The 21,430-nt window shown below is 38.1% G+C and overlaps 1 protein-coding gene across 3 annotated transcripts in view; it reads right to left on the reverse strand.

Moving 5' to 3' along the window:
- The window catches only part of LOC106867745 (5-oxoprolinase), a 267,840-nt gene that overhangs the window by 102,429 nt on the left and 143,981 nt on the right, over positions 1-21,430 (reverse strand). For all 3 annotated transcript variants that reach the window (XR_008266373.2, XM_089338272.1, XM_052975150.2), the window contains 5 exons: positions 18,431-18,494; positions 8,202-8,302; positions 3,572-3,608; positions 2,606-2,716; positions 1,961-2,062 (listed from right to left, as the gene is read on the reverse strand). Coding sequence is in view for 2 of the 3 variants with exons in the window: in XM_089338272.1 (XP_089194398.1) it covers positions 1,961-2,062; positions 2,606-2,716; positions 3,572-3,608; positions 8,202-8,302; positions 18,431-18,494 (415 nt within the window). In the remaining variant the exon portion in view is untranslated. The remainder of the gene's footprint in view (positions 1-1,960; positions 2,063-2,605; positions 2,717-3,571; positions 3,609-8,201; positions 8,303-18,430; positions 18,495-21,430) is intronic.

A 21,430-nucleotide genomic window follows, 5' to 3' on the forward strand; every position in this document is an offset into this window, starting at 1 on the left:
TTCCTGTTGATTTCTGTGTTCCTTTCTGTCAAAGAGCGTAGGCTCGGAATGTAAAAGACTTTCTCACTTCCGGAGCGTTAAACTAAATACGTCTGTTTGATGTTTACACACCCATCTTTGTCCTTTGTTTTTTTTTTTGTAAATTCTCACTACACACACACAGATATATAAAAGAAAATAGAAGGAAACAAATTTCCTATACAGAATAATAAGTTAGCACTCAGTAAATAGAGCTAAAAGAATATAGAGTAATGTAACTTTTGAGATATTAACAACCAAAAAACAGATTATTTTTCTCAATATATTTTTCGAAAGACGCAATTCATCATATAAAAATATATAATATATAAATACAAAAAATATATATAAAATATTTGTAAACATATATTCGAATGACATTGCCTGAAGTTATAAATCTGTTCTAAAAGATAAAAAATTTGAAGGTTAAATATATACAATCAATGCATTTCAAAATTCAAAACATTAAAAAGATGTATGGGTAGCTAAAAAAAGCAAAAAGTCCAGAGATCAAATTCATACATATCCTACGGCTGTTTTGGGAAAGGTATTTCAGAACTATTTGTACCCATCTCAAATATATACATTTCCTTCATCAGGGATTATTTGAAAAGTTCAAAGAATTATTTAAGAGATTTTAAATGACTTCATACTTGGACCAGGTATCCTATGTTGTGATAAAAATTTGTTCAGATAACTAAAATAAAATTCTAAAATGAAGGTTAAATATATAACAAATCTTACAGAAAAACAATGCTTTTACAGCTATTCCAAAACATATTGGGGATGAAAGGTTGGAATTTAGATTTCAATTATTAACATGAGCTGGCTATATGTTAATGATAAAAAGATTTTAAAGTTGAAAAATACCTATGTTTACAGAATATTAAAGCATTTGAAATCTTATTTAATGATATTTTTCTACTCGTATGAAGTATATTAATGAAATCTTTAGTGCATAATCTGCACATTCTAGTGTGTGTGTTATATGGGGGTAGTTTAAAGTGGTATCTAATCTTTCAGCTAATGAAAAAATTTTCAATAATCACGCATCATTATTATAACATAGCACTCAAGAATAGTGGTTTCCATGAGAAAATTTATTTTATAAGAAATACAATATTTAAAAGTAAACTAGGTAAAACTCTTTCCAGGCTCAACTAAATTAAATATTGACATCTCAACAGTAAATGGGCCTGTTGAACAACAGATTCCTCATATACATAGGAGATATTATCAACCTTTTAGTTATAACTTTACAATAAATTCAGTAAGAAATAAGCAGGTCAGGAATAACCCCACTAAAAAATGGGAAATAACTTGGCTAACCCCACCTTTTTCCCTTCCAGTTAAGAATCTTCCAGAATTATTCTTTAAGATCATTGAAAAAAACTTTCCTCTGGATCATAACTTTAACAAATCTACTTTAAAATTGTCATATTCAACATCACCTAATTTAGGCTTCATCAGAGCTGCTAATAATAAATTTAAACTTAAAAAGAATACTCGGGGTAAGGGAATCCATGGAATGTAATCAGGAGGGTAGTAATCTGAATTCCATAAAAAAAACTTGTAATTGCTGATCCCCAGAATTCTACCTGTTAAAAGGGTCCTGTTTGAGAAAAACATAGTTTACAGGCATGAAGTAAGTACCTCAAAAGAACCCAAGAAAATATATATGGAAATCACAATAGACTTTAAAAATAGATATAGGGGGCATAAAAATTCATTTACAAACCCAAGCAAGAAAAATTTGACAGCACTAGCCAGACACATAGATAATTTAAAAGCACAAAACAAACCATTTAAACTAGATTGGTCAATAATTACTCAAACCACCTTATATAACACACACACTAGAATGTGTAAATTATGCACTAAAGAATCCAGAGAGAGAGAGTGTGTGTGTGGGGGGAAGCAGGTGTGAATGATGATGGCTTACCGGAGTGATAACTGTTAGATCTGGCAAATGACTGCCACCTGCCTGAGGGTGGTTGCTAAGGAGCACATCTCCTGGATGAAGATTATCTTTGAAAGCCTTCATCTATAAAAGATATTAAAAAACTTGTTATAGTTACTGTAGGTATACATATTTAGTGATTTTATTACTTACTGTTACTGATAGATGAGTCTCACATTTTTGCAGTCCAGGATGGCTCTTCAAATTGAACAGGTGTTCTCAATAGTTGACAGCTACTGTCATCTATCAGTAGTTTGGAAAACTACTTGGTTAACATATGCAAATAAGGTGAGATTAAGGGAGTGCTTAGAGAGAGAGTGGAATCATGCAGATGAAAGTGAGAGTGCTCATGAGAGAACATGCTAGAGAGAAAGAGCAAGGGGGAGAGAAAGAGAGTGGAGGAGAAAAAGAGTGAGGAAGAGAGAAAAAGTGAGGGAGAGAGAAAGAGAGAGAAGTACATGTGAGTGGGCATATTAGCGTTAAAAATGAAAGTGAATGATAAAGTAAGGACAATTTTTTTAATGCAAATTTCCAAACTTGTGAAAAGCAGTCCTGATCACAGAATCATGGAGGTAAAATATCATTAAACATGTTCAAAGGTGTATTGTAAAGAATTGTGTTGCTTACTTGATATTGGACTGTTTCTTGCATGGCTCCTAAGTGAACTGGAATGTGTGGGGCATTAGAAACCAACCCCCCATCAGGACCAAACAAAGCACAAGAGAAATCCAAGCGCTCCTGAAGCAGAAACATTTATGCACACATAAAACTGTCTGTGAATAGCACAATGTAAAATAACAATTAAATATGTATATAGCATGAAAATATTTTTTACTGTCACTGCAAACAAATTTTGGGGCTATAAATTGTGAGGTCAGCTGGATTGAATGTGTTGCATAGTCATTGCATCACCAAAGAAACCTAACACATTATAGATATTGGAAAATTACGGTACTGTCATGAAAGGTCTTCAAGAAAAAACATGGCCTTGATTTCTGAATTTCAACTTTAAAATTAGAATTCAAACCAATCTTTTCTAGGCCCACAAGGGTATTTAGGGCCAGATTGTAAATGCCTTCCCATATGTGGTGGGCTCTTAAAAGCCAGTGCTTCTTTTCATTTTCATGATATTAAGCAGATGAAGCACATCACATCTCTCAAATATAATGAAGGCTAGCTAAAATTGTACTTGTTTAACCTAAGGTCAGTTCCGAGGGAGCAGAAAATATTCTAGCAGTGACCATTCCATTTTTGCCTAGAGTAAAATTCTCCAATGTGTCCATTTTTTAAGATGGTATGGTGTGATTTAAGGAAGGCATAGTTATTTCTTGCAGGTAGAGCAACTACATAGAGGCTCCAATATTAGCCAGATGACTTAATATTCATTCTTGACAACTAGGTTAACTGAGGTAGTGTAGGTTACAAATCTAAGATTTTAATTTGATTTAATTTAACTTTAAAATTATTCTACCTCTTGTATCATATTCCTTTAATATTCTCTCAGAGAGAAGAGAACTTTCAATACATATAAATGGCTGGTACATACTGATACTCTAAAACAATCAAAAGTATTTTAAAATAAATGATAGAGACCTTGATATTAGTGGAAATTGCTGTTCGTTGTAAAACTCTGTAAGAGGAAAGAAAACATAATTTTTAATGACATAAGCAGTACAAAGTAATCATTAATAATTTTTTACATAGCAGAAGGCCTTAAATATACAAAGGAAGTGAGAAATGATATAGTCAATTGATTCAACCACTGTACATACATGATTAAGACATATTTATTGACCTTGAATGGAAGAAAATCAGAGTTGGTAAGAAAGTAGAGGGCTGCAGCTAAAATACAGCATAACATTTTGACTAGTGATCTCCTGTTTGATACAATAATTTCTTATCAAATTACACATTTTGCAGAAAGGAGGACAGATGTACTTGGTTAAAACAAGACTAGTATATTTCTGTTGCTTATCGAATCAATCCAGAAAGGATGAAACTGAACAATGATACATACAATCCTGCTGTCTAAAATCTTGGCCACATCTAACACCTTATACCATGCATAATATCCACAACTGGTCTGTTGATTAGGAATTGATTAGAAAATCATAGTAGTTTATGAGGTAATTACTATTATTTGTAATGTAAATCCTATTAAACGTTTCCCAATCACATGGTTGCAGGTTCAGTCCCACAGCATAGCACCTTGAACAAATGTCCTCTACTAAAGCCTTGGGCCAACCAAAGCCCTGTGAGTGGATTTGGTAGATGGAAAGTGAAAGAAACCTGTCGTGTGTGAATATGTGCATGTGTGTGCCTGCGTGTGTGTCTGTCTTAGCTCCTCTCCACTGCTAGACAACTGGTATTAGTGTAGACCAATAAGATAAGTACAAAGTTTTAAAAAAATAAGTACTAGAGTTGATTCATTTGACTAAATTTCTCGAAGGCAGTGCCCCAGCATGGCCACAGTCTAATAACGGAAACAAGTAAAAGATAAAATATATACTGGTTTTATTTTTAAAGCTAATGATTATTTTGTGTCTGAGTGTATGTATGTATGTATGTATATATTCTTTTATTTGTTTCAGTCATTTGACTGCGGCCTATATATATATATATCAGGTTGGAAAGAATGTCCTATTGCACTTTTGACACGGTCACTTTGAGAGTACTTTTTAAATATTTGCAATAAAATAAGCATTAATTCTTACATTCTAGTATGTGTTTTCTTTCTTTGCAGACTACTTTAGACAATAATGGTTAAATTCATATTGATTTTACCCTTTTAAAATTAAACCCATATCAGACACTGCATTCTGTATGAATTCAAAAAAGGCTTTTAAGCAATGGAAGTGGCAAGAAACATTCGTTCTATGGAAATTAAACTTTAAATGTCCAGATATGTCAACAATGGTTTGGCTAGTTTTGCTTGGGAAATTTTTCTCTCATAAATTCTTGATCTAGAAACTTCTGTAAATATTGAATTTCTGAAAACCATATTTGAGGAAATATTCAAAACAAACTGCACAAGAATTAGCAAAACAGTTCAACTCAAGATGCATGTCAATCATAAAATACCTTCATTAACTAGGAAAAGTGTTTAAACTTGGTCAGTGGGTCCCTCTTCATCTGACTACTTCTCAGCTTAATCAAAGAATTGCTTTCTACTCATTGAAGAGAAAACTTGCTACTGAACCTTCCCTGGGTAGAATAATCAAAATTGAGGAAAAGTGGGTTGTCTATAATCATATCCAACAAAAAGGATAATAGTTAGCACCCAATGGAAAAGGAGAATCCATCACCAAACCAGGACTACATTTGAAAAAGTTATACTTTCTATTATATCAAAAGATATAAAAATATATAAAAGTTAATACAGAGAAGTATTGCATAAAAATTTCCAGAAAAAGCACCCATCATCAGTCAGTTGTAAAGGGTTGTTGCTCTTACATAATAATGCAAGACCATATATTGCCCAAGTCACCCAAAAAACGATTATGACACTAAATAAGTTTTGCCTTATCCTCTTGATCTTGCTCCATCTGATAATTATCTTCTCAGACCATTATGCTATAATTCAGAGGTAAAACAATTTATTAATTGCAAAGTTAAAAATGGTATTGAATGTTCTTTACTTGGCAACCTGAAGAATTTTATGCCCAGGAGATCAACAATTTTCCCAGTCGATGTTATCAAGAATGAGAGGAAATATCTTGATTAACTATATCAATTAAGACCAAAGAAATATCTGTTTCTTTCCAATCTTGAAATGTGACAGGAGTTTCTTTATAGCCTAATATATATAAAGTGGTAAAATTGAAGTCTCTTAAGTGTTCTGTATAAAATGTTTTGCAGTATGCACTCTGGGCTCAAACATTGCCAAGGTCAACTTTGCCTTTTATTGTTCCAGAATTGATGAATTTTGTATAAATCAAATATTGGTATCAATTTTTCATTCTCTTTCAGTTGGCTATGTTGCACTAGAAGTGCTATGGGAAACTACTCACAGTAAATCCTTTTGTCCAGAAATAAAGATGGATTAGCAAAGGGCTAACAACTTCTCATAGAAAAACTGATATATTCTACTGGAATCATCAATGGTAGGATCAATGTGCAATACGTGGATAGAGATATGGTCAAGTGGTTAAGAGGTTCATTTGCAATCATAAGGTCTTAGGTTCAATCCCATTTTGTGGCATCTTAAGTAAGTGACTTGTACCATAGTCTTGGGTTGACCCAAGTTTGTGAGTTGAAATTGTGGAAGACTATAGAATGAATTCTACCTTATGTTGATTCTGTTTCAGGATTACATTAAGAGTACAAGAGTCTAAGGAATACTCAGCCACTTACATTTATAACTCAATGAGCAGATAGGTCAGGTGACTGAACAACTGGAAAAATCAACCTCAAAACTGACAGAGACCTCTCTCACTACAAAGAGTTATAAGAATATTCTCTATAAAACATTTCTCAACTACAACCATACACAGTTATAACAATACTTTCTATAAAACATTTCTCAGTCAACACACATAGTTATAATAATAGTACCCTTCTTAAACATTTTGATTATTAAGAATGACATGAAATAGAAACTGACAACTACTACAAAACAACAGACTCTAAATAGTACCTACTATTTTCTTCATGCCATGCAAAACATACCAAATCCAATATTTCATTTAACCTAGCTAGAAGAATCAGAACAATTGTCTCCAATACAGATATTCAGAATAAAAGACTTCTTGAATTAAAACAAGCACTGAAAGAAAATACCTGTCTACTCTAATAGAGAATGGAATAAAACACACCAAAGCAATAGATATTGACGAATTAAGAAAAGCCAAAAACAGTTCAGATACATCCACAATTCTATCTTTAATTACAATACATAACCATAGAAACATTCAGTTATCCATCAGAATATACCATTACTGAGCCAAGACCTAAGAATGAAAAAGGTACTTGAATCATACAAAATAATCAAATGCAAAAGACAACCAAAGTCTCTAAAAAAACTACTTACCAATGTGAAACAACCAACTACAGACCCAACTCACACAGTTAAAAAGTGTAGCCAATCCAATTATGGAAATTGTGAGAACCTTACTGGAGATACAAATTTTAAGCAGGACATGCATTTACTGGGGGAAACCATTGTACTTGTTCTTCAAAAAATTTAATTTATGCCATCAAATGCTATGGATGTAGGGAAGACTACATTGGACAACTTAAACTCACTTTAAGAATGAGATTAAATATTCATTGTCAACAAATACATTATCCCAAAACACGACAAATTCTACTTTTTGCACATATGTGCAGATATTCACTAACATAATCTCTTCTTGTCTTTTCACTATCAATAAGCAGATAATACTCTAGACCAAGCAAGAATTAATAAGAAAAGTTTGTTTATTAAAAAATACAAGCTACCTCTGAACAGTAAATAAAAATCATCAGTAATACATGATTCTCCTTTTCTTATCAATTAATTATTGAAGAATATCTGCTTAGACTCCTTTTTATGAAAATTCATATAGCAGCTATGAATTTAAGAAAATTCATATAGCAGCTGTTCATTATCTTACTTAACCCACACTTTGTCAACAGAAAAGAGATATGTTTTAACATGTTCAAAGAGTAGGAACTATCACTAATTGATAACATTATTCTTTGACAGAATAATAAACAATAATTATGTATAACACTTATGTAAACAATTATATATGTGTGTATGTATATATACATATATTGTTATGCTTGAGGATGGTTATATTTTGCCAATAAAACATACACACCATATATCTGGTCTTTATTTCAGCTTTATTATTATTATTATTTTTGTCAGTTTGTTAAAGCTCTTTCATCAGGCTTGGGATAAAGAGTTGCTGAAGAGGTCACAGAATGTTCAACAAAAAAGCTTTGACAAAGAAACAAGAATAATAATAATAAAGACCAAGCATATGGTGTGCGTGTTTAGTTGGCAAAATATGACCATCTCTAAGTAGAACAATTTCTGTTTCAACACACAAGAAACTGGCAAAACAAATACACACACACACACATAGTTTTTACACTATCTATATATAGTCATAGACTGGCAATTCAGTCCATTTCCGATTTGATTCAGTGGTTGTGTACACTCAATTGATGATGATGTCTGTTGTCAACCAGAAACACTGAAGAAAGGGAAAAGAAAAAGTGAAAGCAAAATTACCTGCCCATTTGTTCAGCAATGCTCATGAATCGATGAGAGAATATTGACAATTGGATGGCATCTAACTGGGTACTAACTGCTTTACTCTTACAGGAACCAATCTAAAAGAGAAAAAGAATATATATGGTTGTATGGTTAACAATTTTATTTGTCAGCCAAGTGGTTTTAGGTTCAATTCTACAGTGCAGCACCTTGTGCAGTTGTCTTCTGCTATATCTCAGGCTAATCATTGTGCCGAACAAATTTGATAGGCAGAAACTGTACAAAGCTTGTTGTCTGTGTCTGTCTGTCTGCCTACCTACATACTTACCTATCTATCTATCTATCTATCTATCTATCTATCTACCTATCTATCTTATGTAATCTAATCTGTGCATGTGTGTGTATATGTGTATGCATACATGAATGTATCAATGTGAATGTTTACATTCTATGCATCAATCACCTCATCACACTTAAGGATCATAAACCCAACTTCCTCTCTAACTCTTAATGCAGGCTGCTCAATCTCTCTAAGACAGAGACAGGCATTGTCAGCAAGGGTCACAGAGTTCACCCAGTGATCAACTGGTCAAGAATGAAACAGCCTGCACTTAGGTATCATGAATTTCTACCCTTCAATATAGAAGTTTCTACTTCTGAAGGCCTTAGATTTCACCAGGCTGTTCACTGATATGAGTGTCCAATGCCAGGATCATTATGAATATGAGAAAGTCAATCTTGGTTCATGATGATTCCTACTGGGTAAAGAAAGGTAATCTACTGTTTGATGTAACTATGGGAAGCTATGACAGGGCTAAGATTGCTGACCTCAACAGGTTATTTATCTTGAATACCCTCAACAGTACACATACACCCATAGGTTGGTCCTGTACAAGAACAACAGCCTGGCAATTTGAAGCCATATGAATGGATATGTCATGGACAAGAACAGGAAAGACCTGATAAAGAGCTTCAACGAATTCAGCTTATCCATAACAGCTATCACCAACTTGACAACAGTAAACTTCTTGAAAATGGACATGTACAATCGATAATAGGAAGCCCATCAAGGAAACTGCATATCCACAGAAACTCTATCTACCCTCTGCTGTAATTAGAAGCCTAGTTTTAAGCACTAGCAGAAAAATCTGTAAGCTTTCAACCAACAGAGAGATCTTCAATAGGGCTTCCCCCTGTTATAACAAGTTAACATATATGGAAGACGCCCACTATCATACCTGAAGAGAAACAGAAAGAGAAGAATAATCTGATTCAAGATTCAACCCTCCATTTAACATAGAAGTTTCAGCCAACATAGCTAGGAGCTTCCTGCCATTGATCAAGGCCATAAGCACTATAAGCTTTTCAACCCACACAATGTCAAGGTTAGCTACTCCTGCTTAGACATCATCACTTCTAATATTGCATACTACAACAGATGCAAGCACACACCTACACAGCCCCCAACCCCCAACTTGTAACTTCTAAAATTTTACCAACTGCTCTCTGGGAGGATTTCAGTTCTCAATGAGGAGTCAACAGAGCCACTCTCTCACCATCCAATGATGGATGGTGTGAGAGTGGCTCTGATACTTAAACTTCTCCACTTGTCTCAGTGATGTTCACCCTGGATTGCCATTACTTTGGTGTCTTTCCAGAGTTTCAAGCCACCTGGCATACAATTTGTCACTTGTAAGTATCACAGGTGGTGAGATGGGAGGTGGAGTGGGTATAAATGATATGGAAATGGTTGGAGGAGGAAAAGTGAGTATATGTAGAGTGATGTGGATGGATGGAGACAGTCTGTAGTACATAGATATAGTTGATGATGAGGAAGCAGAGTGATAAAGATGATGGTGGTGGGCAGCCATTTTTTGGTTTAAGGTGGTGGGGAGATAAGAGACAGCAGAGTTTGAGTGATAGAGAGATGAAATCATTGAAGCATATGGGGAGATGGGTGGAGAGAATATGATCAACAGGTAGATAAGAGAAAGGTGAGGGATTCAAAATGTGTTGGGACACACTCATACACACACATCACTACTATCATTTCAACACGTTTCACAGTGGGTGGTTGTGTCTTCAGTAGCACTGCATATTGTCATCATCAGCATGAGATGTAGTATCTTCATTCAGCCTTCACTATTTTGTCCCAGGACTTTTTCAGTTCCCTCTTTCATAGGTTCCACAAATTTCATGTGTACAACATTTCCTTGTGAGCAGTCATCCTCTATATGCATTCCACACTCATACCAATGCAGCCTTCTCGCTTGTACCTTACATCTAATTCTCTTTATGGCTAGTTTTTTTTCTCATGTCATTTATACTTTAGTGTTCATGCATTAGAATATCTTTGTTTCATTTCCTTCAATCTTTTGCAAATCTCTTGTATTTAAAGCTACATTTCGCTACCATGCAGCATTGCAGTTCAAATATAAGCATCATGCAATCTGCCTTTCACTTTGAAAAGACCTCTCTTGCCAGCAGAGGTGATAACTCTCTGAACTTTTTCTAAGATATCCTAGGCCTTTTCAGCAACTCCTTTTCCTGCTAATTATGTCACTTAGGTAACAGTAGCTATCAACTATTAGTGAGTGAACCAGACATTTAAAAGAATCTATTTCCAGTAGGCTCTTAGTGCGTATCACCCCAGTGCATCTCAAACATACAAAACTTACTTTCTCTGTTGTGATGCAGTGATCTCTGCTTGTGAGTTCACTGCACCATGTGTACCTATTGCTTGCACTAGAGAAGGCTTATGGAGTTCCTGTCTACTCTGTTTCTGCATATCAAGCATAATGCTGAGATCTTATCTTCTTTCCTATTTACAAGTGCTTTAGACTTTTCTAAATTTACTTAAAGGTTTCTGGACTCTAGGTTTTGCTTTCATGTCTGGAATGCCTTCTCTAATTCTACAATAGATTCAGCTATAACATCTAGGCCATGGACAACCTGTTCTGAACTCCTCTGTGATTACCTGTAAGGCTATCATGAATAGGAGACGGCTTAGGATTGAATCTTGATGGACCCCTAAATTTGTTGCTAAACTCATCACTGACTCTCACTTTACTGACTGCACCTTAGTACATAAATTGTACAGCCCTCACAAGTCAATAATCTACACCTAGTTTCCTTAGTGAGCCCCAGGTTTACTGAGAATAGCAGTCTGGCAAAGGCCTTCTTTGAGTCAATGAATGCTATCTATAGTGGTGTACTCTTAGTTAAATATTTCTCCTGCAGTTGCCTCACTAGGAAGATGGCATCTCTGGTGTCTCTTCTAGGTATAAAGTCAGACACTATTTCATCAAGGCTAATTCTGTCCCTGATTACCTATACTATGGCTCTGTCTGTGACCTACATAACCTGGTTCAACAATTTGATGCCTCAGTAATTTCTTCTCTCTAATGCAGCCAGCTCCTTTACCTTTATAACAGGCATCAATGAAACTGCTATGCTTGTCATTGAATAATACACCTTCATATGTTACCTGACTAACTATTTGGATGAGTAGTATGTCCTATTTTGCCACATATTTTGAGTATCTCAGCAACTATGGACCAACAACTTTCTCTACTTTCTATTAATGATACCACTGTTAAATCAAAATGCCAGTCTCTGTGAGGTTAGTATAAAGTAAAAATGACAAGACAGCAACAGATACATAAAGCACTGAGGGCGTTGTAAATAGGTTGTACAAAACCTGCTGGTTAAAATATACATATTTAGTCATCCATGTGAAGTCTCTACTCCCTACTCACACTTCATTGGCAATACCCAGTCATTTATATTATGATCTCTGTACTTTTAGGATATGCCCTGGCCCTATTTATCTCTCTCTTCCTTTACTTTACTATCCCATTTATATTCTGATCCCCGCTCTTTGTAAGTATGCCCTGGCACTTCATCATCATCTCTCCTGCTCTCTCTTGCAACCTTGCTGTCTCCCATTCTCTCTCACTTTCTCTTGCTCTTCTCTCTGGTTGAGTAACTATGTATCTCCTCTCTCTTTCTCTCTCTGGCTGGGTAATGATATACCTAGAGTGCGACAGAGAGACAGAAACAGATGTATTGCTGTAGCAAGACATCTGTTTCTGTCTCTCTGTCACACTCTAACCTTTCATCATCTGCCACAAGATCACCTCCTCTGATGCCCCCTCTCTTCTCAAAGATTCCTTGTCTTACAAGTTACTTGGTGACCCTGCCAGTGCTGGTGCCACATAAAAGCATCCAGTCCATACTGTAAAGTGGTTGGCATTTGGAAAGGCATCAAGCTGTAAAAACTATGCTAAAACTGACTTCACCTGTGCTGGTGCCACATAAAAAGCACTCAGTCCACTTTGTGGGGTGGTTGGAGTTAGGAAGGCATCCAGCTGTAGAAACCATGCCAAAACAGACACAGAAGTCTGGTGTAGTCTTCTGCCTGGCCAGCTCGTCACACTGTCCAACCCATACTAGCATTGAAAGTGGATGTTAAATCCATCTATTGTGCAGTTTTTTGTTACCAAAATCCTTGTTTAGCTTTTTAGAAAGAAATACAGAACCTCTACTATATTACTGTTTACATACCAACACTGTTCTGTTCCCACTTAGCTGGAAAAGTTACAGTGAAGGCAAGACATTCAAATTTGTTAGCAACCTACCTAGGTAGGAAAAGGATAACATTAACACATTTCTTTTTAAATCATAACTAATATCACAGCTGTCTTAGACTGATGAACCACCTGGCTCCTAGCTTCCAGTTTGAATTACGAGACCACTGGGTGCAAACCAGCCTTCATCATCATCATTGTTGTTTAACGTCCGCTTTCCATGCTGGCATGGGTTAGATGCTTTGACTGAGAGCTGGCGAGCCAGAAGGCTGCACCGGGCTCCAATCTGATCTGGCAATGTTTCTACAGCTGGATGCTCTTCCTAATACCGACCACTCCGAGAGTGTAATGGGTGCTTTTACGTGACACCGGCATGAGGGCCAGTCAGGTGGTACTGGCATCAACCACGCTCAAATGGTACTTTTTGCGTGCCACCTGCACAGGAGCCAGTCTGGTGACACTAGCAATGACCACGTTTGGATGGTGTTTTTTTACATACCACTGGCACGGGAGCCAGTTAGCAACCCTGGCAATGATCATGTTCGAATGCTGCTTATAACGTTCCCCTGGCACGGGTGCCAATCAGGGGGTACTGTCATCGGCCATGACAACGATTTCACTTACCTCAACAGGTCTTTGCAAGCGTAGTTTGTTGTCCAATGATTGAAGGGTACTCTTAAATGGGCTGGTTATACAGCACTGCCATAGGCCATGGTTATGGTCTCACTTGGCTTGCTGGGTCTTCTCAAGCACAGTATATCTCTAAAGGTTTTGGTTACTTGTCATCATTGCCTCGGTGAGGACCAATGTTTGAAGGTCGTGCTTCACCGTGTCTTCATCCATTTGCAACACACGACCATACCAGTCGTCTCTCTTGCACACCACATCTGATGCTTCTTAAGTCCAACTTTTCCCTCAGGGTGCTTACACTCTGTCATGTACGCACACTGACATTACACATCTAGAGGAGCATACTGGCTTCATTCCTTGCAAGCTTATGCATATCCTCAGCAGTCATGGCTCATGTTTCATTGCCATGTAGCATGGCTGTTCGCACACATGCATGATACAGTCTACCTTTTACTCTGAGAGAGAGGCCCTTTGTCACCAGCAGAGGTAAGAGCTCTCTGAACTTTACCCAGGCTATTCTTATTCTAGCAGCTACACTTTCAGAGCATCCACCCCTGTTACTGACTTGGTCACCTAGGTAATGGAAGCTATCAACTACATCTAGTTTCTCCCTCTGGAATGTGACAGAAGCTGTTCTCTGCACATTTTCAGTGTTTATTGCTCCTGAGCATTTGCCACACACAAAATCTATCTTCCCAGCTAGCCTTCTTTGTTATTGCTGTACCTCTTATGTGTCCATAGCTTACACTGGGTACATTTCATGGAGTTTCTACCTACACCTTTTCTACAGATCGAGCAGGACCATCTACCTGAAGGGATTTGTGGTTTGTCTGCCTTCCTACTTATTAAGACTTTGGTTTTAGCTAGATTGACTCTAAAGCCCTTTGATTCTAATCCTTGTTTCCACAGCTGAAAGTTCTCCTCTAGTTATGATAGTGACTCAGCTAAAAGAGCAAGGTCATCAGCATAGAGAAGTTCCCAGGGGCATCCTGTCTTGAATTCCTGTGTTATTGCCTGGAGGACTATGATGAATAAGAGGGGGCTGAGGACTGAGCCTTGGTGGACTCCTACCTCTACCCGGAATTCTTCACTGTACTCGTTGCTAACCCTCACCTTAATGACAGCATCCCTGTACATGGCTTGTACAGCTCTCACTAACCATTCATCTATCCCTAGTCTCCTCATTGACCACCAGATAAGGGATCGGGGACCCTGTCAAAGACTTTCTCCATGTCAACGAAAGCCAGGTACAGAGGTTTATCTTTGGCTAGTTATTTCTCCAGCAGCTGTCTTACCAGAAATATAGCATCAGTGGTGCTTTTCTTTGGCACAAACCCAAACTGCATCTCATCTAAACTGACTCACTCCCTAATTAGTTGGGCTATGACCCTCTCTGTGACTTTCATTACTTGATCTAACAGCTTGATACCTCTGTAATAATTTATATCTAAAGCATCACTTTTACCTTTATAGCAGTTGCCTATGGTGTTGCTACACCAGTCATTGGGTATGACTCCTTCATGTATCACCTGGTTGACTATACGGGTGACTAGACTATAGCCGACACCGCCAGATATTTTAAGCATCTCTGCGGTGATTCCTGATGGGCCAAGGGCTTTCCCTGTCTTCATACCCTTAATTGCTTTATCTACCAAAGTACTGTCAATTCAGATAGCTGGTTCCTCTGTTGGGTCAACATTCGACAGACTCTTTCTCCCATTCATTCTCTTCATTTAGCAACCTTTCATAGTGGCATCTCCAAGTTTCTCTCCTTGCAGCCTCGTTAAATGCAGGTGAGCTGTCATCCATGCGGACACATTTCTCTCCTATGACATCATGATTCTCTCTCACACACTGTCTTGCAACACGAAACACTTCAAGTCTTTGGTCCTCATGACACAGAACATTGGCAAATTTTTTCTTATCTGCTTACCCTCTGGCTAAATAAACCTGTCTCCTAGCTTCCCTTCTGGCAGTCTGATACAATACCCTGCTACCACCACTCTTCCAGTCCTTCCAAGCCTGTTTCTTTTACCTAATAGCCCTATCAACTACATTGTTCCACCACCATGTTACCTTGGGTTGAGAGGAAACTTTGCAACATCCACAAATCTTGTCAGTGGCCCTCAACAGGTTGTCCCATAGAAACCTCCAGTTGTCTTCCACATCATGTGATGCTGTATCCCCATCTATTTCATCAAAAGCTGTACATTCGCTTGATCCTTAAACTTCCAGACCCTTCCTCTCCATGCTGGTCATCTTCTGGGCATCCGTTTAGCCCTGGTCCTGAAGTCGCTAACTACTAATCTATGTTGTGGGGTGCATTCTTCACCTGAGAAGGTTTTAGCATTTATAAGTAGCCATCTTTCCCATTTCCTGGCAAAGATGTAGTTAATTTGACTAGTGTGTCTACCAGAATGGTAGGTGAATAGGCAACTGGCAGGTTTCCTGAAGTTAGTATTACAAACCATAAGATCATTTGCATCACAGTACTCCAGCAGCCTGGTTCCCTCCTCATTGCGGGAACCAAAACCATAACTTCCATGTACACCATGGGAGACCCCTGCATGTTGTCCAACATGCCCATTGAAGTCACCAGCCACAAAGAGAAGGTCCCTGTTATTTGTTAACGAGGTAGTCTACAAGAGGGTGTTATAAAATCAATCTTTCTGTCCATGAGGTAGCCCCAGCTGAGAGGCATAAGCCGAGACATTGGTTGCTAGCCCATGATACAGCACTAATCTAATCTTAAGCATTCTATCGCAGACTCTGACTACCTCGATTACCTTATCAACCCATTTCTCCACAAGAAGTATACCCATGCTCCCGACCCCGGAATGTTCCCTGCCCAGAAAATCTTACACCTATGTTCTTTGCCTGTGAGGAACCTAACAGAACCTCCTTTCTACCTTACTTGTTGGATGCAGCACAAATCTATATGTCTTCGTTCAAGCATCTCAACAATCTCACCAGACCTACCTTTCAGTGTGCCCACATTGAGTGTGCCCACATTGAGTGTGCCCACATTGAGTGTGCCAACCCTGAGGGTGTGGGAGGTGTGGGCCCATGAAAACCCTGGGATGGGGGACAGCAGCATCATGTACCTGAAAAGAAAGCTTGCATTTGGCAGAACTCAGGTACATACAATAGTCTTCAACCAGCATACACCACACCATCATTTTTATGCACTACATGATGACTACCTTACATAGGAGATAAACCCTAAGTAGGGATGGGGGGCATTAGGCCTTCAGAAGTATTCATGGGAGACATCCAATAGATGTCAGAGGATGGAGACTTCTGGTACAGGTGATGGGGGTCAGAGGGCGGGCACACCACAAAACAGCAGAGACTAAGGCTGAAAGTGCCAGAGAATATCATGATAATAGTGAGATAGAATTGGGCATTTGAAAATCCTAACTAGAGCTATTACCAAGTGGTTATTGAGAGAGAGAGAGAGAGGGGGGGAGAGAGAGGGAGAGAGAGAGAGAGAGGGAGAGAGAGAGAGGGAGAGAGAGAGAGAGAGAGAGAGGGAGAGAGAGAGAGGGAGAGAGAGAGAGAGAGAGAGAGAGAGAGCAGAGTTAAGCTGTTCAAAGATAGAACATGAGGGAGAAAATATTTTTGGGATTTAGGGTAACATAATTTAATGAAACAGCAGAGACTAAGGCTGCTGGTGCCGGAGAATATCATGATAATAGTGAGACAGAATTGGGCATTTGAAAATCTTAACTAGAGCTATTACCAAGTGGTTATTGAGAGAGAGAGAGGGGGGGAGAGAGAGAGGGAGAGAGAGAGAGAGAGAGAGGGAGAGAGAGAGAGAGAGAGAGCAGAGTTAAGCTGTTCAAAGATAGAACACGAGGGAGAAAATACTTTTGAGATTTAGGGTAACATAATTTAATGAAACAGCAGAGACTAAGGCTGCTGGTGCCGGAGAATATCATGATAATAGTGAGACAGAATTAGGCATTTGAAAATCTTAACTAGAGCTATAACCAAGAGTTTCCAGTCAGCCAATCTGTGACAGAATTAGAGAGATGAATGAATACATGACGATAATAAATGAGTGTGAAAGAGAGGGAGAAAGAGAGGGAATTGGATTGAGCAAAGGGATCTTATGTTTGTGTTTTTTTAATATACAGCATGGAAGACGAAACTATGTTTACATAGGTAAAGAAACAGATAGAATAATGAAATAAACTAATAAGGTAATTATGATGATCTGTGCTGAAAGAGATAGATTAGATGTATTAGGTTGAAAGAACAAGATTGCTTATTTGAGCATCTTCTGGTTTTCTACTCTTTTGGCGAGGTGATTAAAATGAGGTCGGGGAATCTGAGTGTGCTAGTTTATATAGGATGGGGTGGGGAAGAAGGAGGTAAGTTTTGGGGAAGCAAGTGGTTATCGAAACAGAGAGAGAGAGAGAGTGTAAAAAATATGACAATGATAGTGATGATGATGATGATGATGATGATGATGATGATGATGAATGGATACTTTCAAATTAAACAAAACTTGTAAGTGTAGAGTGGCGCCAAATTCATAACAGCTGGCAATATGACGTAATGTCATATTGCTGAGGAAATATGATTGTTGTTTTCCCATTGGTTGAAATAACTGCTTATATTTGAATTCTGAGAATTAGTAAAAGAATATTTTTATGAAATTTCTATTCTTGAAAGTCAAGTTGAGCAGTTATAAAACCCCTGGATTTTGGGGAAAACTTTAGTGTCTGTGGTTTTCTAAATTAATCCATGTCATTCAAATCCAGAGTAATGGTTGTTACCATGAGAAATACTCTTTAAAAGTTTGACACCTATTTTGGTTGTCGTATTTCATAAGTCAAGCCTAAGAATTAGCTAGAAAAATAATACATGTAATAATGTATATAAATAAAATATATAAAATGATATTTCATCTTTCTTCAATTTTTCCCAACCTGTTTAACATTTTTAATTCTGTTTAATAATCTGTAACGTTTTTTTTTTTTTTATAGCGGTATATAAGCAAAAGAAATTAGAATTATTTACCAGGATTTTTACATCACCATGTGGTGTGATTCTAGCAGAACAGTCTGGTTCAATGATAATGGTGCTGGAAAGACACATTTAGAAAGTAACAGTCATTGTAATATTAGTAATGATTTAAAAAGAAATGTGTAAAAGCTTATATGACTTCTGTGAATGCCAGTGCTTAGCTTTACTATTTAGCTGGTCTGTCTGAGATAACATACCCAGATGATCTGGCACCTAATTCTACCAACTAGTTTAACTGAGATAATGTAGAATAATTTATATGATACTAACAAATCAGAAAAAAAAGCTTGAAAATTTGAGTATAAACATCATCGTTTAACGTCCTCCTTCCATGCTGGCATGGGTTGGAAGGTTTGACAGGAGCTGGCCAGGCAGGAGCCTGCATCATGCTTCTGTGTGTTTTGGGATGGCTTTTACAGTTGGATACCCTTCCAAATACCAACCACTCTGCAGGGTGAGCTGAGTGCTTTTTACATGGCACAAGCACATGCAAAGTCAGTTTTGGCATGGTTTTACAGCTGGATGCCATTCTAAATGCCAACCACTTTACACTGTGAACTGGGTGCTTTTTAAGTGGCACCTGCACTGGAAGGGTAACCAAGTAACTTTGCAAGACAAGGAATCTTTGAGAGGGGAAGGGGCATTGGAGGAGGTAATCTTGTGTCAGAATGATGAAAGGTTAGAATGTGATACAAAGACAGAAACAGATATCTTGCTGTAGAGGAGGTACATGGTTACCCAGCCAGAGAAAGAGAGAGAGAGAATTCAGAAAATTGGTTAAATTCATTTCTGTGTGATGGAAGAAGGGGAATATACATGAGTATTCATATTTAATTTAACACACACACACACACACACACACACACACACACACACACGCATAGATGCAAGCATAACAGTGTGGTAAGAAGTTTGCTTCCCAGCTACATGGTCATGGGTTCAATTCCACTGTGTGGCACCTTGGTCAAGTGTTTTTTTTTACTATAGCCCTGGGCTAACCAAAGCCATGTGAGTGGATTTGGTAGATGGAAATATATATGTGAAAAAATATATATTTGTGTGTATGTGTGTGTCTTTGTGTTTGTTACCACCACCACATCTTCACAAAAAGTGTTAGTATGTTTATGTAACTTAGCATTTTGGTATAAGGGACTAATAGATCAGGTACCAAGCTTTAAAAAATAAGTACTGGGGTTGATTCATTCACCTAGAACCTTTCAGTGTAGTGCCCCAGCATGGACACAGTCCAATGATTGAAACAAGTAAAAGAGATAATCTATCATCATCATCATCATTTAACGTCTGCTTTCCATGCTGGCATGGGTTAGATGGTTTTACTGGAACTGGTAAGCTGGAGAGTTGTACCAGGTTCCAGTCTGATTTGGCATGGTTTTTATGGCTGGATGTTATTCCTAACATCAACCACTCCAAGAGTGTAATGGGTGCTTTTTATGTGCCACCAGCATTGGCCATGACTACAATCCCACTTGGCTTGACGAGTCTTCTCAAGCATATCATATTGCCAATGGTCTTGGTCATTTGTCATCACCTCCATGAGGCCCAACATTCAAAGATCTTGTTCCACCACCTCATCCCATATCTTCCTGGGTCTACCTCTTCCACAGTTAGAGATCAGCACTTCTTTACACAGCTGTATTCATCCATACACATCATGTGACCATACCAGCATAGTCATCTCTCTTGCACACCTGATGTGATGCCTCTTATGCCCAGTTTTTCTCTCAAAATGCTTACTCTGTTGATCATGCACCCTGATAATGCACATCCAGTGAAATATACTAGCTTCACTTTTTTTCAAGCCTTTGCATGTCTCTGAGGAAGAGGCCCTCTGTTACCAACAAAGGTAGAAGCACTCTAAATTTTGCCCACCTATTCTTATTCTAGCAGCTATGCTCTCACATCATCCACCTCCACTGCTAATTGGTCACCTAGATAATGGAAGCTACCAACTACTTCTAGGTATCTCCACCGGCACTTGATGGAGTCTATTTTCTGTACATTTCTTGTGTTTATTGTATCTGCACATCTGCCACACACAAAGACTATTTTCCCTATTAACCTTCCTCTGATATTGCTGCACCTCTTATATGTCCATAGCTTGCACCAGGCGCATCTTATGGAGTTTCTACCTATGCCTTTTCTACATATTGAGCAGGGCCATCTACCTGTAGGGATTTGATTTGTCCACTTTCCAGCTCACTAAACATTTGGTTTTTGTTAAATTAACTCTAAGGCCTTTTGATTTTAGACCCTGCTTCCACGCCTATAATTTCTTCTCTAGTTCTGGTAGTGATTCAGCTATAAGAACAAAGTCATTAGGATAGAGGAGCTCTCAGAGGCATTGACAGGAGACTGAGACCTTTGGAAATATACTGTGATTGAGATGACCCAGCAACTAAAGTGAGATCACAGCCATGGCCAATACCAGTGTTGCATGTCCGGCCCATTTATGAGTACCCTTGATATGCCAGGCAATATGATATGCTTGAGAAGACCTGTTGAGTCAAGTAAAACCAAAATCATAGCTGTGGCCAGTGCTCCCTGACTGGCTCCTGTTCCGGTAGCATGTAAAATGCATCATCTGAATGTGGTTGATGCCAGTGTCCCCTGACTGGCTCCTGTGCCAGTGACACATAAAAAGCGCCATCCAAATGTGGCCGATACTAGGTCTGCCTGACTGGCTCCTGTGCCAGTGGCATGTAAAAAGTACCATCCAAACGTGGCCAATACCAGTAACCCCTGACTGGCTCCCATGCTGGTGGCACATAAAAAGCACTATCCAAACGTGATCGATGACAGGCCTGCCTGACTGGTTCCTGTGCTGGTAGCATGTAAAAAGCACCCACTACACTCTCAGAGTGCTTGGTGTTAGGAAGGGCATCCAGCTGTAGAAATATTGCCAGATCAGATTGTAGCCTGGTGCAGCCATTGGCTCTCCAGACCTCAGTCAAACTGTCCAACCCATGCCAGCAT

This window comes from Octopus bimaculoides, chromosome 20, assembly GCF_046866305.1.
Source record: "Octopus bimaculoides isolate indiv1 chromosome 20, ASM4686630v1, whole genome shotgun sequence".
NCBI classification, from domain to species: domain Eukaryota; kingdom Metazoa; phylum Mollusca; class Cephalopoda; order Octopoda; family Octopodidae; genus Octopus; species Octopus bimaculoides.